The 19,059-nt window shown below is 41.9% G+C and overlaps 1 protein-coding gene across 3 annotated transcripts in view; it reads left to right on the top strand.

The window, feature by feature from the left end:
- The window catches only part of ttll5 (tubulin tyrosine ligase-like family, member 5), a 62,904-nt gene that overhangs the window by 35,171 nt on the left and 8,674 nt on the right, over positions 1–19,059 (top strand). For all 3 annotated transcript variants that reach the window (XM_033642583.2, XM_033642582.2, XM_033642584.2), the window contains 5 exons: positions 228–803; positions 1,808–1,995; positions 4,061–4,200; positions 13,685–13,883; positions 18,360–18,568. In XM_033642583.2, coding sequence (XP_033498474.1) covers positions 228–803; positions 1,808–1,995; positions 4,061–4,200; positions 13,685–13,883; positions 18,360–18,568 — 1,312 coding nt within the window. The remainder of the gene's footprint in view (positions 1–227; positions 804–1,807; positions 1,996–4,060; positions 4,201–13,684; positions 13,884–18,359; positions 18,569–19,059) is intronic.

The raw sequence follows: 19,059 nt of genomic DNA, 5'->3' as shown, positions 1-19,059 counted from the left end.
TGGTTTATGTTTAATATTTTATCATTCAAGCACAGTAAACAGGAATTGTTTAGATTTGTAAACCCAAAAAAAAGTAAAGGGAAAAAAAAGGATTGAGTCATCTGGGGTGAAGAAAAGGTCAGCTTCAAACGATTAGCACTCATCGGGGGAAAACAAATGTGTGTCAGAGCCGAGGAATGGCTAACTGATGATAAAGGAAGCTCTGGCTTCTTTCTCCCTTTGAACAGCTCTGCCTGTGGCCAAAGAGGATTCCAGCGCTTCGGAGTCGTCGCTCTCCACGGGGAAAGTCAGCAGTGACCCAGACATCAAGGCCACTGAGAGTCAGCCTTCTGTCCGCACTGAAGACCAACAGGCAGCAGTTAGAACTGGTAAAATCCAACCGGAGGTCCAGGCCTCACAGCACTGCTCCAGCTTTCCTGTGACTTTAGAATGCACTCATATTCATCTGCAGCACTGTACCCCCGCCCCTACGTCCCTGCCTCTCCATTGTCCGCCACCGCCGCCGCCTCTTCAGCCACCATCCTACGCACAGTCCTTGGCTAAGTCTCAGTTCTGCCATTCTGAGACTATTTCCGACCCGCCTGCGTACAACCCTGCCCTCGTGGTCACACAGCCACCAAGGGCAATGTGGACAGCTGTTTCCACTGGTTATAACACAGTCTGCACGGGGCAGCCGACCCAGGTGCTGAGGAGGATTCAGTCCTTTACATCATCGACACCCAGCTCTGGAGCCGCCTCTTCCATCCCAAGTGCCACGCACATCTATAGCCAGAAGCTCTCTAGACCTACCTCTGCAGGTCAAGGTAAACACCAGGCTTCCCACGCTCATGAAATTCCTGGAAATGTTATGAAATTAGAGTTTTCCAGGCCTTGAAATGGTTTGGAAATAGGAGAATGTTTTAGAAAAGTTTTGACTATACATTGTTTTAGCTGTTGTTTAAAATATGTTCATAAAAATCCAAAAACATGTCTAACATCACGTGAAATATGTTCCTAGTATTACTAATTTAAAATCTAGTGCTGCGCTGCACATAGACCAGACCGGCATTATGTCATCATTAAGGCCACACCCCCTTTTGGGGGAAAGAAACACACTGTCACATCTGTTGAGAAACAGGAAAGTGCTGAAAAGCTGTTGTGTAGCAGGTTAACGAAGGCTTTCACACTGAGATTTAAGGGAAAAAAATATTCTGGTTGAGCAATATCTGGCTAGTGTGTTGGGTATTAATGGATGAGGAAAGACTGATGAGACATGATGGCGATCAACCTTCATTTATAAAGGTATCACGAACACTCATGTTCAGACAAGGTTGCAAAACAATTATTAGACATGACTATAAAACAAATGTTTGTTAAGCAAGAAATAAATGCGTACAAACATGTCAAAATTATGATCCAAATACAAGTCAAATTGCATCGGCATCTGTCTATAAAATCTCTGCTTTTCTATCCCCCAAAAAGGGCCGTGGCCTTGATGTTTTGCGAAGTGACTGTACAGTATGTGCCGGTCTAGTCTATTGGCAGTGGGCTAAGCAGGTAGTCAGTGGTGGGAATGTCTAATGAGGAAGTTGGAGTTTGCAAGAGCTAGCAGTTTGCGTATCTGCAAATGCCTGGGAAGTGCGTGTGTAGTAATGTATGGCTGTATCCATATTAAACTACTTAAAAGAAGTAATGAAAAGAGGGTGTTAGTTTGGATATTCACTGGTAAAAATGTGTGGGAATCCTGAACGTCACTATTCTACATGCTGTTGTTTATTAGTTTCACTGGCATGTTCTCACAGTTGTCCTTTGTTACTCTGTGTGTCAGTGATCAAGAGGAGCAATTCCAGTAAGCTGAAGTCAAACTCAGCAGGGACATTAAAGGAGTTAAACTCCCTGTCAGCCCAAGCTCAGTCTAACCAGCAGGCCTTCATCTCAGCCCTCCAAAAGCTGGCCGACAAGCAGGTAGCTCGCCACTATGCCAGCTCCAGTCACATCAACCTGCTGACACAACACGTGAGTTCATTACGGTCTTACCTCTGTGCCCCACTGAGCCAACAGCTGTGCCCACCTGGAGCAGGAAGTTCCATTGTGCTCGCATAAGAAGCTGTGTTGGGTTATTAAGCAACTGTAAACTGATCTGTGTAGTGTTGCATGGGAGGCAGAAGAATCTGGGCCCGCTGCAGTAGTCTCTCACTGTGAGGTCTCTGATATTTCTCTTTGTTGATGCGTAAACCTGGCTCTGACCCCATGCTGATTGGCGGCATCTAGCTGCTCATTCGTTCAGCAGACCCGTTGGAGCCGGAGGGTCTGCTGCTTCGCACCGTGCACCTTCCTCCTTCAGTCCATGGCTCGCCTGAAGTCTGTGGGCTGGGGTTGGTGCGGGGGTGGGTCTGGAACCGGGGTTTGAAGCTGGCTGGCCTAAACAGTGGTGAGCCGCATCAAGCCTCAGCTCTGTGTGAGGTCTCATTATCAGATGCACCATGGGGGAGTGATTTCTGTTGATACTTAACAAGCAGCCACTTTTTTGTGGTAATTGATGCTTATAAATAGAGGAATGTAGCAAATTGGCACCGAGCAGGGGAGCGGCAGCTCGGTTGGCTCCATCACCACTTTCTCCTATATTCCCCAAAGGTTTGTCATTCAGCGTCGTGGGGAGCCCCTCAACCTTTCCTCCCTTCTCCTCCCCTTCTTCCACCACCTCCTCTGCCTCACTGGATTTTTTTCTGTCAAAGTTTTTTGTGATGGCACCAGACCACACAGACTGCAGATTTTATGGCTTCCTTTCGACTGTTCATTATTCTGTCTATCTGAAAGGTGTTTGCTGTATTTCTTATGCATAGTTAATCCTGGGCATGGCAGCAGTTTATTTTGCTGAGTAAAATAGTCCAGTGTTTTGCACTTAAAGGCTCAGAGTGCATTCTGTGTTTTTCTTTGGGCTCAGATTTGAAGTCATTAAATCACTCACTGAACTAAATGGAGAACGTTGTAAACACGAACAACACCCTGTTGCACTAGTTGACCTCTAAGGTTTAAGTAATTACTCACTCTTATGCTCGACCACATGTATACAAAACAGAAACTGAAATTGAGTAAAGCCAGGCATAGTTGCCTTTAATAAATTGAATGTACTCCTACGCTGTAGTGCACGGATATGAATCCTTCAAGCATGTGCGTATGTTTATGTCTAATAAGTTATTATAAGACATCCTTGTAACATTGTGTCTCACTTAGACAAGGCAGTGTATGTGACCTTAGACGACTGGGCATTATAAACACTGGGCGATGGTAGCTGCACCTTATGTGTGTACGATTGTAGTTATCCTGTTTTGATCTCTTGACATGATATATGACATTTCATCCAAAAGCCCAGAAATATTGGCACCCATGTGTGGTTTTATTTCCTCCATTTAGATTAGATGGGAAGAATCCACCCAGTCTACCCTAATGAGTAATTTAGAGCTGAGGCTGAGTAGCACCACGCTGACACATTTTTCACGTCGTTCAAGCCTTGGCAGCATTACAATTTTCCCATTGGACTATTTAGTGCACAGGAGGAAATAAAGTAAATAAAACGCCACAGCTGTATAATTTATTCTCCCATTAAATTTCACTGGACATTATTCCCAGGGTAGTACAGAGCAGCACAGAGGTGCAGTTGCTGCAGTAGTCCTGATGTGGTTATAAACAGATTCTGACCAGCGAGTCATGATGGCTGATTCTTTCAGAGATGGAGAAGGGAAAGAGGGGTCGGGGGGGGGGGGGGGGGAACCACCTGGATTTAGTGCTGAGCGGAGACTAGCTGTGCCATGTGCTGTGTATACATTTCACACAGCCCCCAGAGACAAGAGGATGAAGTGGTCAATGTAGGGAGAAACACAATATGAGTGCTTACTGAGCATTTGCATTGCTGTAGAAGTTGGGATTAGTTGTGGGGTGTTTGTTTGAAGTGACTTAACATTAATTTTGTTCATGAATGTCTACATCTTGTAAATACAGTACGTGTGAAAAAAAAAAAAAAAGACTTTGAATTAATTAATTGAGTTGAATCATCTGTTGAAGTTTGCTCCTCTGCCCACAGTTGACCAACCTGAACCTGGCAAACAGGATGCTGAGCAGGGAGAGTGCCACACTGAACCCTAAAATGCGGCATACTCCTGCTGCAACCCAGGGGCCACTGAAAGCCGCTCACTCTGGAACAGATCTATGTAGCAGCACGAGGTGAGTCCAAAGACACGTGGCATATGCAGGCAATAATTTGGGGTTTTATTTTAACAACACATCAAATCTGTGATACATAACTCTGGGAGAAAATAGCATTTCAAGTATACTTTTTCTTTAGTACAACTAGGGATGCACCAAATCGATACACTGAATCGTCACTTGTGCTGATGCTGCTTTTATCAGGCGGATAGAGTATCTGAAATGATGTGACTGATCCTCATTAAATAAAATGTCATCCTCAAAAAGTCAGTATAAAATTCAGTGTTTCCACCATCAGTTGTTTAGGGGTAAAGGCTGCTCACTCCTCATGTTATCTTAGATAAAAATGATTCCAGAGGTTTTTTCAAGTTGTGGTATACAGATCATTAAGATGGGAAAGCGGGAGCACTAGTAACTGATGAGTACTTGGAATCAGCAGATACTCTGCGATGAAGTACTGGAATTGGAACTGGGAAAGAGGAAGTTTGAATGGTGCATCCCTTCAACCATTTTCCACCGGTCTTACAGATAAAGATATAGTTTCTGCAACATTTTAAAGGGAATTAAAGATGTCCAGTATGTTATTACCATGACCTAGAAAAGTTCAATTAATGTCTGTGAACATGAGCGGACAGCAGCGACGAAGAGCCATCAAAAACATCTTGGAAGCTGCTGAAAAGGCTTCCCGGGTAATGAGTGGCAAAGTGAGCCACCTGGTTACAAGTCAGGGCCTGATCATCCCCATCTGGGCTGCCCAGGTGAGGGTGTCTGATGTTAAGACCCGAAACACCTGATGACCTAATCACTGACGATGTGTCCAGGTAACACAGCAAGGTGTACCACATGACTCTCTCAAAGCCAGAAACTGGAGAAGTAAGTCTCAAGCTTGTGATGTCTTAGAGTTTGAAGCCTGGTGCTGCTCCATAGACAGTAAATGGGAGATTGGGAGTTTTCTTTTTTCATAGTCAAATAAGCTTTGTTCTATTGTAATGTTCTCAGTTCTGAAACAGAAAATGTACCCATAAACTCAGAACATCCCCCTGGGTGCTTTCAGTGTCATCTAGAACAGTAATTCCCAAATGATGTGCCGTGGTCCAAAAGTGGGTCACAAGTCCATTCTGAATGGACCGCAAGTGACTTGCAAACGTGTCAAATTTGTAAAAAAACACAGTTTATTTTTAAGTACAGTGAATTTCCGGGCTTTTACAGGGCTTTTATTTTTAAGTGCCGTTTCCTGCTGTAGAGTGAGTGAATAACAGATGGCCACTTAACAGAGACAACAAACTAGCTTGACGACATGGCCAAACTCAAGTCTGACACTGAATGTATTAAACTGTGTGAACCTTGAACTAATGATGAGGGAGAAATCTGGACCCCATGGCTAGATCAGTTGGAAACCACTGATCTAGAACATTTTTCCCAATTCATTGTCTATGGAGCAGCTCTAGACTTTATACTTGGTCACAAATTTGAGTGTGAGCTTTCTAGTTTTTGGATTCTGGAGAGAGTTGCTCATGTCCACTAATATTTTTGGACTGTCTTAGACCATAGGAATAACATTTATGAATTTTGAAAATGGCCGTAGTTCCCCTTCAGGTCCAACTGAAATTACATTGCTTTTTTTGTCTACTTAAGCATACATAGCTGCTCTGTTTTCCTTTGAGGGAAGAAATCACAAGTCAGGGGGAATGAATACATATTTTATCTCATGATAGTTTTATATTAATTTCACGAAATACCGTTGGGTATCCGTAGAAAACTTGTGTAGATACAGCTGATTACATTTTGCATTACGCAGTAGCATCAGAATTCTAAATGTGAGTTCAGGTGGACTTTCTTTTTCTTGTGGAAATAGCTACAGTCCCTTCTCTCTTACCCCGTTTTTGCATTTAGTCCACACTGTACCTCCGCTCCTGTGTAAGTGCTCCTGTGCTCCTTATGGTCAAATTTCACCATTGTGCTCAAGTGCACTATTTATTCGCCCTCCCCCGAGGCAACAGAAAAGGAATAGTGCACTACAGTCTCAATGGGGTTCACTGCCAAGGAAAACAGCATATCTCTCCTCTGAGAGCCTCGAGTCTGAGATGCAGAGCTGATGTGCACCAATGCAGACATTGTAGTTAGTATGAACAGCCATTCTTGTTTTTCAGAATCTTTCATAAGACCTAAAGAGTTCACATACTATAGTCAAGTTCCTTTTTTCACTCTTGAGATTGAAGCCATTCACCTATCAAGTGTTATTCACTTTGGCCAAATCAATGTCCTGAGGATTATCTGTGTAATCAACTTTACACAAGTCTTTACTGTAGACATTTAGATTGTGGTAGCCTATTTGGTCACACTCAATAGAATCTAAATGCTTTTTTAATGATCTCTGACGAATTTTTAGATTGAAGATTGTTAGTCTTTGGAAAAGGATTGCGGAGTGCCAACACTCCTCTGGGCAGGCTAGTTCAATACGTGCCTGGAAATGGGCATTTTGTTCTCTTTTTAATAGTGCTTTGTGGAGCTAAGTAACACTAGAATTGGCTGCTGAGTGCCGGCAGTGTGTGAAGCATGCTGGCAGCTTAAAACATTGCGTTGGCGGGGGTGGAGGCGGTGGCGAGGGGGGCAATGTCAACACCCACATAGTCTGTCTGCTCCAGGCTCTCGCCTCTGCAACCATTGACTCCCCCCTCACCCCATATCTCACCCCTCTCACATTGCTCTGAGGAGAGAAGGAAGGAAACAGGACAGAATACGATCACACTGCCATGCCTCTATGGTACCAGGCCAGGATAATAAACCAGCTATTTGAAGGTGTAATTCATTGAGGGGTGAGCATTGAATGGTCACTCCGGTTTTATTTTTGTCTTGATTTGTGAGTGACAGTGCTTCAGACAGCTTGGGCTTGATCTTGGACTCTGTTTTTCCAGTCCTGCCCTTTCTTATGTATCGAGCTGTCAGGGAATTCCAGGAATGTCTGGCCTTCTTTTCCCTTTTTAAAATGTTTTTATTTCCACAAACCAAGAAGAGAGATTTAATAGAATTTATAATTTTATGGATAGCCTCACGCAGCTTTTATATACGAAACTGAAAAAACAGATTGTACTTTTTGATCTCCCATTTAAGTTTAAATCTTTAGTGCTTTGATTGGATCATATATTTCTTCTTGGCCTTTCCTATATTGTTTCCTTCCTTCCTTCATACGTCACAAAATGCATTTTAGTACAGCTTTTATATTTCAGCTATGCTCATAACAGATTATTAATTCATAGAAGGAGGATTATACAATAGCTTTTGTTCGAAATCTTATTCTGAATCTCTCCAGAAAATACACAGCTCCCTTTATCTTTCCATTTGTCACTGGCTCGCTATACAAAAAGCTCTCTTGTACCCCAGTACTCTGAGCCCTTGGTTTGGCATTCACCTCTTATTGCAGTGAAATGTCTTTAATAAGATATTAGGATAAATTGCCTTGATTTCACCTCGGCGCTGTTTCTTATAACACAGAATTTCCTGTGTCCCCCCTCCCCCCTACACACAGGGCCACGGTTTGTGCCAAACATACTGAAACTGTTAAGCACACTGGCTCTTTAAGCAACCACAGGGGTGAAGTATGATGGGTTTTCAAAGAGTAGCATGGCTCTTTGAAGTGCCGCTGCCAGGATCTACCAGGTATGCCTCATCAGCACTCTGAGAGCTGCTGCCTCACTCCAGTGTGCTGACAACCAGAGGGGGCTTTGAAGCGTACTGCACGTCTTCATGTGTCCGCCGTGAGCTGAGGGATAGCTTCCGGTGTTGGACCTCCTGAAACGTTTATGATGATTTCCATTCAATGTACCTGTGAAATGATGTGAGCCTTTTGAGACGCTCAGACAGTCAGACACTCAGACTATTAGTCAAGGAGTCAACCTCAAAAACACTTAGGCTACACATTTCCAGACGGACAAGTTGGCCTAATCGTTGTAATAATTTTGTACTTTTTCAAAGTAGTATCTTAGTTGTTGGTGGTTTGGTTTGCTTCGAGTTAGTTCGACTTGGAGTATGTGATGGAGCTCCAAGTTTATCTTGTATCAAGTCAGTAGCAGGTCATGGCTGGTCCTCCACACTCATATTAGTCATATGAACACTCATTAATGTGTCTTGAGCTGCGTTAGCACCACGGCCACAAAAATTGCCCTCCCCTTTTTCTTCTCACTGTCCGTACAAATGACCGCAAAACTATTCCTCCGCAGTGTTGCATTCACTCCAGCACAGCTTGAACTGAGAAATACCACAACGCTGCTTATGCAGGGTATTTTTAGTTCTGTTCAATACTTTGTGAGATTGATGTTTGACTTGGTCGAATTTTGTAAGGACATACAATTCCAAAGGATTTTATGACAGCCTATTTGCTGAACCAACAACCCAACTAATCAGAAAAGCTCTGGTGAAAATTTAAAACTTCTTTTATGGAGGACAAAGTCCCCACAAAATTGGTTTGATGTCTCTCTGCCTTTGAATTTTAAAAAGAAGTTTTTATTTACTTTGATTGGAGCCAGATGTGGTAATAGGGGGGAGAAACCTTTGGGGTAAGAACAAGTGAAATTCCAATGAGTCCATATAGGTTATTCCGCAGATACACACACCTTTACAGCAGTACACATCCCACCATGTGCAGTATTAACATGTGTATTTCACCTTATGTGTGACTGAAGCGGACAAACCATTACGTTAATTATGTTTTTGTATAAGGTAATTTCTAAGTAATCTCTCAGAAACTACCAGCTTCTTAAAACTATATGTTCACCATCAAACTTGATAAATGTCTTACAGGTGCAGTAGGGATTCTAATCCATCACATTTTTTGTCAAATTCAGCAAATATCTCCTTGCAGTCTGCTACCTGTCTGTTCTGTGTGTGCACTGTAAAAGTACACAGCCCTGGCTCTTTAAATGAGAAACACTCAAAGTGACTCGGACTAAGCAACACAACACTATTCCATTTAATGTCATCTTTCACGTCCTTGCCCCTGAGGAACAGAGCTACACCATGATAGTAATGAAGCGTAAATAACATCATCAGAGATATTACTGAAACTTTCGAAGGTACGCTGACAAGAGGGGTGTATTGAGTTTTAATATCAATAATTGTGCTACAGAATCACAGACTCTACATTTGACGACTTTAGTAATGTGTGAATTGTAGGTCTGAAGGGCCAGCCAGTCAAAAGCAATTAGCGATGCCAACAACAGGAAGTCACTGCAGCACTGTTCCTTTACTCTGCTGTGACAGTAAACTGAATATCTTTGGGTTGTGGACAAAAGCAGACATTTGAGAACACGTCATTTTGGACTTTAGGAAGCACTGGTTGACATTCCCCTCCATTTTCTGACATTTTATAAACCAGTGGTTCCAAACTGGTCCAGCCCTGGGGTCCAGGTCTATGTCAAGGAGCTGTCTGTTAGTCACTCACTCTACAGCAGAAAATGGCACTTTAAAATAAAAGCTCTGTGCTGGAAATTCACTGTGCTTAAAAATGAAGTGTGTTTTGTTTTTTTTTGTTTTTTTTTTTTACAAACTTTACATTTTCACGAGTCACGTGCAGTCCATTCAGAATGGGCCCATGACCCACCTTTGGACCACAACCCACCAGTTGGGAAACAATGTTATAAACCAAACAACTAACTGATTAATTGAGAAAATAATAAACAGGTTAACTGACAATGCAAATAATCATTTGTTGTGTCCTCATTCCAAATAGAGCAGTTTTTAGGGGCCAAGTGGTATATTAAATTGTACTTTCCATCATATTTAAATGTAGGTCTTATTTAGCTTTATTTATATATGCATATAAATGCACATATATGCAGTAAAATCTCAGTTTTCATCATTATTAAACAGCTGAACATAGTCCATATTATCTTCTTTTACTCTTCAATCTAAGTGGGTCTTACTGGCAAGATAGTTTTGTCAGCTGCTTTGATTAGCTATGCGACTAATTGATTTTTGTCGGCATTATTATTCATTTTTTTGTTAATATTCACTCATCTTTGTTGTAATCTTTGGAAGTCAAACCACTAAGGTACCTTTGCCTTTCAGTTTTTTAAGTAGAGTTATCCCCTGGGCTAAGACCTCGAACTAGTCATCAGTCCATGCTGCAGATTTCAGGATAATCTGGGTGTTACTCAGCAAAGTTATCCAGATAACTCAGTAAATCTGTTTATTGGAGCAGACCTCTTGTAGTTTCAGGATCCCACATTGCTCACCACTGCACTTAATAAAGCATCAGCATCTTTGTCTAGACTGCTCCCACAACCAATCCCTAGACACTCCGCTTTTTTTTAATGTATTTTAAGGACAGCTCTTCTGAGTGTCATGTTGTTGCAATAAAACAGAGTAAACAAACAACTGAGTAATGGCTGGAAATACCCTCACACTCTTGAGGCGTCTGATGTTTACACTGACCAGGCAGGGCTTTGAGATACTGTGGCATGATGTCATCTCAGACAGTCCATTTTCCCACATTCACACAGAGTTAGATTGATGCCGCACATGTGCTCAACTTGCACTGCTGTGTTGTTCTACAGTAAGTCATATCAGCATATTAAAGGATGGCGGGCGCGGCGGGGAGTAAGCTGACACCAACGAGCAGTAGTCCGACAGGGAGGGAGGTCCCCAGGTTGTTAGAGCTCCACACATGTGCTTTGCTAGTGATGAGAAACTCAGATGTAAAACTGTTCTTCTCTACTGCGTGTCCCATCATTGCTGGTTTTAAATTCATGGTGATCTGGTAGTATTTTTTGCGTGGTGTTGTGTTGACAAGCCCTGTCTGAAAGGACGTCTCCTTGGGGCCCTACTGTGACATTGTAGTCATGGAAAGCATATGCGCCTGACCGGAGAAAAAGTCCGTTTTAGACCATTTGCTAATAAAATGGTAGCACTGAAGGTCCCTGTGGTCCAGTGTGCAAACTGCAGCCAAGCTAAAGGAAATGACTGCTGTAAACAAAGAACGAGTTCTTGTTTTGTCTCCTGGCGTTGTAGGATCTCTGGCCTTGCGAGCTTCACAGACAAGCCTTTGTTTCCAGAAGCTAAAAAAATGGAATTGGCCCGTGGTCACACCAGTTGTTTTTGCAATATATGTGCCATTATGTGAACTGAGAAATGCATGGGTGGATAGCATGTTCACATGAGTTTAAGATCCCTTGTGTCTTTGTTTGGCCACACAGGGCAGGAATATGTTTTCACTTGAGCGACACAAGATTATTATCCCACAGTGTGTATTGTTGTTCAAGATTAATTGAATTCTAATTTTAGAGCTTATCATAGTTTGGCTCTAAAAATATAGCAGCTATTGTGATTTTAAGTCTACAGTGTTTCCTCTTACGCTAGACCAATGGACAAATGTTATTGCATGTAACGAGAGGAATTTCCAAGAATTTTTTTTGTGATTATGTCCCCCAGGGATCCGATTTCTTCACCGGCACTTGTATGTCTCTCTTTTTTATTTTTTTTTTTTTCATATTTTTTTCCTTGTAGCTCCCAATAGTGGCATTATTTTTGGCTAAGGTGGTTCATATACAGCGGCACACCAGACTAAACGTAGACTCAATTTAAGCGTGTCTGAAGGGGAGGCTCACCTCATTGCTTTAACAGAGGCCAAAAGAAGGAAAAAAAGAGGCTGAAACAGGCTTAGTTCTAATGACAGATAATCCAGTTACAAACTCGTGGAGCTCGTCAAAAGGTTTGCTTTCCAGGTTGTGGCTTTGTGATGTGAATGGAACGTGAAGCTCGGGGAGCACTGAGGCAAAGAGGAAAGGTTTTTAGTTCAGCCTGCGTTTGCCACAGGCTTGCCCTCCACTTTGACTCTGATTTGCACACTTTGACTTGAGGCTTCTGTGGGCCCAACAGCCACCAATCTTGTCCTTTTTACTTTTGGCTAGTGGTGTTTCATCTCAGCATGGCGGAAGTAATTAGCTGCTGCCACATCTCTGCCTTGGTTGGATGGTAAAATAACTGACAAGGAAAAGATGGTAACAAATAGTGTGCTGCAGTATAATGGCTTACTATTAAGCCACTGAGGCTTGCACCATCTTGCAGTTTTGCAGGTAATTATTAGCTATTATGACAGCTCAGTACCAGCTTCACTTGAGACATTCGTATGTAATTATTTCAACATCATGCTCGCATTCCTGCCTCTCAGTACATGCTATATTTTGTCACACCTCTTCCTACCTTTTCTCCTCTCTGAGTTTCTGTAGTGGCTCTCAAACATTGTTCATGCCCAGGACCCCTAAATTGATGCACATTAGGTCACAGACCCTCATTTGATAAGGTTTCACTTCAGGGACCTCCATTTGAAACGATTTTGACACTTGATATTTGTCACATTTGACGAGATAACTGTGTAGGAAGTGAAACCTATGATCAGAATAGTCACTCTTATAACTCTTACCCACACTGGGCTCACTTCTACAGTTCTGTGAATTAGATTTTTGGGACCTCCTACTGGTCTACACTCTATGTCTAAATTAGGTTTAACCATTACCAAATGTATTAAACTACCAGTGGATCAATAACAAAGAATGTTTCCGGGCTGTAGTAGAATTGTCACATCTTAGCTTCACATAACTTTGCAGCAATCTTTTAATATTTTGGGAAACACACTTATTTGCATTCTTGCCGAATGCTAGATAAGAAAACTTCAATATGAATCTGCAGCCAGCTGCCTGTTATCTTAGCTAAGCATAGATAGTAGGAATGGGGAAACAGCTAGACTGGCTCTGTCCAAAGGAAACAGTTATCCACCTAACAGCACCGTCAGTCTCCAAAACAGACAGACATTGAAGTGGTATTGATCTTCTCATCTGACTCTCCTCAAGAGCCCCAGTGAAAAAGTAACATTGAACTGACACACGTTCGTAGGTGGCATTAACATAAACTGTAAATATAATGGACGTTGCTAAGACGACAGCACCCACTGGCTTGTGTACTCCTGTTTTGAAGCCTCCAGTCTGGCATTTCGGCCGTCGCCATCTTGGGTTTTGGAGCTAGAAGTGACCATGTTTGGGAAAGAGGCTGGCACTGTGAAGGAGCAAGAGGTGTATCTGGCTAAGAAGCCGAGGACACAATCCGCAGACAGCCTATCATTCAAAGCGGCCTGGCCTTAATAACACGTAATTTTAAGCCTCAATAAAATGTAAATGTGTGAGCTATATAAAAATTCACCTCCGGTACAGTTGTGATGAAGAGGAAAATTAGCTATAGAGACCAAAACCATTTTGTGTACCAGGCTGTGAACACGTTTGGCCATTTTAACATGAGTGTCGGTGTGTATTGAATAGCTTCTGGAGCCAGCCTCAAGAGGCCACTCCCGGAGCTGCAGTTTTTGGCTCTTCATTCTTCAGCCCCAGAGGTTGCGGCTTGGGCATTAACTGCAAAGCTACATAGTTTGTGTGATTAAGGAGTGAAGTTGATGTGTGTTTTTGTTGATTGTGTTTCTCTCAACTTTTCCCTGACCTCTTCATTTCTGCTCTCCAAGCCACAGGCCACTGAAGGATGAGGAGGGTCTTTGGGATGGGCAGATGCAGAGTGCCTACAGCTTGGTGACAGGGGTGAACCCCCTGCAGCGCTACCAGCCCACCCAGGGAAGCTACCAGCTTCAGTTTGCTATCCAGAAACTGCAACAGCAAAGACTTCAGTCTCAACAATTTCTGGACCAGAGCAAATGCAGACATCAGGTATATAGTACTTTATGTTCATGGTGAAAATGATACTGGGTTCACTGATTAATGTTGAAGGCGAATTCCCCACAAGTGTCCTGTCCACAAAGCACAGTGAGCTGGTAACAGTCAACTTTCATCCTCAAGTACATGATAGCTGGGTGGTTACTTTCAGACACATGGGCATGAATTTAAGTACTTTGGTTGAAAAACGGTTTCCCTGCAACAGCAACATATACCTGGAATTTGTTGTAGATTTGTTTTAACTCCTCATGATTTGTTCCTTTAAAACGCTCAGATCTTTTTGGTTTTGATGAATTATGATATAGCAAAAGAGTTGAGAAATGTGTTGCTCGGCTTCTTTTGTTTTCCTTTGATGCCTTACTTTAATATCAACACCACATGGATGAAAACTGAACAATGTGTATGAGAACTATTGAGCTATAACTCAGGAAAACCCTCATATTTGTGTCTGTACAGAATATTCCCTTACCTAAGCACAGTGCCGTCCAAAATAGTACAAAATACACCCACATCAAGGGGAAAGCTTTCATGTTAGCATTTACAAAGCTATTCTGAGATTCCCTTTCCAAACCACTTAACAAAATGGTGTTCGGTGGGAATATCCTCCTCAACAGAAGCTCATTCCTGGAGAGCCGAACATGACTCCTCACCCCAAGATTACATTGTTTGGCTGAGTGACTCTGCTAGGTTTATATTGGAAGGTGAGTAATCAAGGAATGCTGCCCATGAGGGCACCAAAGAGGCCCTGGTGCAGAGTCCATTATGAGTTTGAAGTCTTTACAGTTCATATCAGATTTGAGCTCCATTTGGGTTCCCATTACAACACAAATAAAATTCTGGGATATGATTTTCTCAGCAGTTGTAATGTAGCGACAAAAAACCTTTTAGTCATGCCTGACTAGCCATGACAGATGTGATTTAGCTGTTTTTAGGGGGAGATTAGAAAGCGAGAGAGGTCTTGGTCATTTTGCGCAGCATAATTTAAATGTTTAGAGAACAAAGATAGGCCCCCCGTTTTTCTGTACAGTTGCTTTGAAAGACGATCTTAACAGGAAGAGTGTATTCACTTTCCAGAGGATTTTGTGGAGTCCATCTATGGATGGAGAGAAATGGAGACAGGAGAGTGCCATGGGACAGCTTTCAGGGTGGAATGATTGGATGCACCCGCTTTTTTCCAATCTGTCCTGAGTAATGCAGTTGCTCTCACGTCATTGTTTTTTCATCATCATGGTTGGGCCTTAATTAATGCAATTGAGGTGATATTTCTCTTGGCTTGGTCCGGCAGCCTTACACAAGGCACTTTATGAAAGTGATCCCATGCCTTTCCTCTGTTCCATTCCCCTTTTCATTTCGTCTCATAGTTTGAACACAGTTGACCAAGTTTCCGTTATTGCTGACATGTCCCATCATACTCCTGCATGTGCTCTTTACAACGGAGCCATCCTGCTGTTCAGCACTCACAAACTGAGGTCATCGGAAGGCTGACTCTGGATATGGTGTCTCACCATCAAATCAGACAACCCTCCCTAAAATCCTCACCATCCCTCCCCGTTCAGTCCGCCCACATGGGTTTCTCTGCCAGTCTGATCTGGCAGTGTGTATCTAAGATTGGTTCAGGAATTAGTCAGTGACTTGACTACTCTGTAATGGTATGAGAGCAGAGCTCTAGTCTTTGGATACAAATGCATTTCACATCCTTCAACTCACCTTGCTGGCTTTTCTGGCCTCATGGAAAAATGAATTGATGATTTTGGATAATCTGAAGACACAAAAGGAAGTGCTTCATCTAGTGTGAGTGCTCGTGTATGAGTGTGTGCTTCTCTGAGAAGAGAAAGAGACAGGGGGCTGTTCCGGCGCTCCAGTCCACGTTCCAGTTACTGGGTGCAGACTGCATGGCTCCTCCACAGGCTTGGCTCTGAGCCACCTGGCAGCCAAAGAAAGGTGCCCTTCCTGGTCCCGCTCAAACTGAATTGCGGCCATAGGCCTCGCAACCTGGAAACTCAGCTTCTCATTTATCAACACACAAATTACATCAGATATTCCCTGTCACACTGCCGGCCCTTTTGAACGGCTGCACTGTGAGGCTGGAAAACCATTAGCTTGTTAGATAGCTGTATAAAGCTGCAGAGAAAATAGCATAGACGTGAGACGTGGAAGGAATGTATGCAAAGAATTCCCCAGCATTGCAAGGGCAGAGTGAAATGTGGATCTAAAATATTATGTCAGAAAGAAAATGGTATTTTCCCCCCTTCCCAAGCCTTTGAAGAGGTCTTGTACAAACAAATAAATAATGTGAAGAATTCGCTTTTCAGTCCAGCCATCTGCAAAAAAATGTTCTTGTTTTGATACTGGATGGCATTTCATTAATATCTGCACTATTTCATGTCAAGCACTTTGATATTTCGTAAATGACCAGAGACTATATTTTTGTCCCATGACTAACCCATTCCAAATGTGATTGCACTTCCTTATTCCTCTTTTGGAATTGTGTTTGATTTTTTTAAACAGTACAGTACATACATACCGTAGCATACTTTCAAAAATATGTGCAATACATGGACATTATACATGTATTCATATACATAAGGATCTCTGCATCTATGCAGTGAGAATATCCTGATTCAAAACAACCATATATTTGAATTTTCACCTAATTATGATTATGTATGATCCCAAACCAATACCATTCTAAAATAATTAAAGTATCCTGTTTTTATTTTAATCACATGCCCTGCTGCAGAACACTTAACCTTGTGTAAAGATATACTATGCAGGATTTTCCTAAAATACAATTTATAGACTCATACAAAGGTAATTCCATCTCAATCATCAGTTATGACCCAATAGATGTGTGTAGTGGTGTATTTATCTGTAAAGACTCTGCCTGTATTTTTTTTATTTTCTTCTCATTTTGTTATGTTAAGGATGTTTAAGATGTGAATGGGTGTGTACCCCCACATCACACAGGTGAGATCGGAAGTTTATAAAAAGGTAGTGACCAGGTGCCATACTGTTAGCAGCATGCATTTGAAAGGCACAGTGCTGAAAAACGTCAAACAGAAGTCAATATGAGGTTGGATTTTATTTCCACTGTTGCTGGAGATACTGTTTGCAAACAGTAACCGACAATGCCTGCATAGTATACCTTTAAGAATGTAGAAAATTAAACATTGATTGTTGTGATTTGTATATTTTTATTGCATTTTTGTTAAAAAAAAAAGAACCAGATTTTATCCAGTTTTTTACATGCCCTTGATAATGCTTTGGGAGATCATAGTAATTAAAGTTATATGTACTTAAATTCTGGATTAAATCTCCTGACCTTTGAATCAAGACTTCATTGAAGGCGATTTTAAGATGTTTTTTATGAGCAGGATTACTACTTAGGGCAAAAAGAATACAGTAGATTCAGTTTGATGTAATGAAAGTCAGCTAATCATGTATTGAATTTCAACATTTCTTTACCAAGTAGATTTCAAAGTATCAAATCCATAATGAGCATACAGATCAGCTTACAATCAACCACAGATTTCATATTACTTTCATATATTAGAAGGAGTAGTGGTCGTAGGATTGATCTTTGTGGAACACCACAAGCTCCTCGATCTTTAATATACTTACTTTACTTTCAACATCGATATATTGAAAAGATATCTATTTAGAAGTTGTTTTTAACAGGGTCACTGCAACAATCTTTTAGGGACTAAGTTCTAAAGGTACTGAGAGCCCCACTGCTATTATTTTTGTAATGGGTGTTCATGGCATCTCAGTTGTTGTAAGAAAAAGTTGTAATTTGAACCATCTCGCACATCCACAGGGGTCCAAGAAATGCTGGCACACATGTTGGGATCACTTCAATAATCCCTCTGGCTCGACCAGCTTTGGTCCAAAGTCATTTTCTGACCTGCCACTCTTCAAGCATCAACAAGCATTTTTTAATCCTCTTAAGTTTGTTGGGTTGAGATAAGTTAAGGTAATGTACACTGGTCAGCTGGAGACAGTTAATTTGGCTTCCATTTCAAATTTTGTCTAAAATAGAACAGTTCTACAAAGTTGGAAGTAAACTAGACCCAAACATTATCAAATGTACCCGATCACATGCTTTTCACATGTGAATGACCCTGACAGCAAAAACGCATAAACCGTTATCTGATCTATGCAATGCTTTGTCCCATTGTGATTACTATTGTTTGATCAATGAGTAATCATTGTTAATAGCTGCTCTTACAGGCCTCATACCGCCTGACTATAAATCAAGGTTATCAAACTGAGATGATAAATGCAATACCCTTTATTATTAATCACTATTTTATCATTTATTATCTTGTTTTGATCTTTGTTTCTATTGCTACAGGTCACTAAAAATTACATAACGTAACTTCCTTGTATGCCTCCAATGTTTTATATCCAAAATTGTCGAAAGTATTTTCATTGTCTTAATGATGCTGACATTTTTTTCTTGTTTCTTAGGCTCAATTTCCAGAGCAGACACATACTTCACACGCCCAGGCTCCCACGAACTCATCCAGCTGCCCTCCATCCAGCTTTCATGTTCGGCCCAATCACGGTCATGGCCACAGCCACATCCAAACCTGTGTTAGTCCTGCTCTCGCCCCAAAGCCGCCCAGCAGTGCCAGAGAGAGACAGACCAGGAAAACAGCAACAAAGCGCCTCATCAAGTAAGACGCATTTACTTCAGATTTACTTGTTTTGAACTCCTGATGCTACTTAAATCCAGTATAGCTGAGAGTTTACCAGAGTCACAATGTTATTTATTGCACATTAAGGGATAGCAATGGGGATGACATTGATTGGCCGCTGCTTGGAGATTAAGAAAAAAATCCTTGGGATCGGTGAGTTCAAGAGGACATGGCTAATGCTAACGAGAGTTAGAATATGTGCGTAGTGGAGTGCTCCCAGTCTTTTGGCCGCGGGGTGTATCTGCCTGTTCAGTAAACAACCTCATCACAGGCCTGATTTCTGCCTGAACCGTAAACAAAGCGTGGTTCAGTGGAAGGGCCCCGGGCTCCGAGCGTCGTTTAATTCCTGTTTGGTTTGGAGATAAGCTGAAGAGCACAGAAGGGAAAATAAAAGGAAAGGAGTGAAACAGGGCTGAACTGCCAGCTATTTCCCTCACTTACTTTATGACTTTATTACTGCAACATCTGGC

The sequence above is a fragment of the Epinephelus lanceolatus genome, chromosome 15 (genome assembly GCF_041903045.1).
Source record: "Epinephelus lanceolatus isolate andai-2023 chromosome 15, ASM4190304v1, whole genome shotgun sequence".
Taxonomy (NCBI): domain Eukaryota; kingdom Metazoa; phylum Chordata; class Actinopteri; order Perciformes; family Serranidae; genus Epinephelus; species Epinephelus lanceolatus.
The sequence above is the reverse complement of the archived record's forward strand: the minus strand, read 5'-3'. Positions and strand labels throughout refer to the sequence as shown.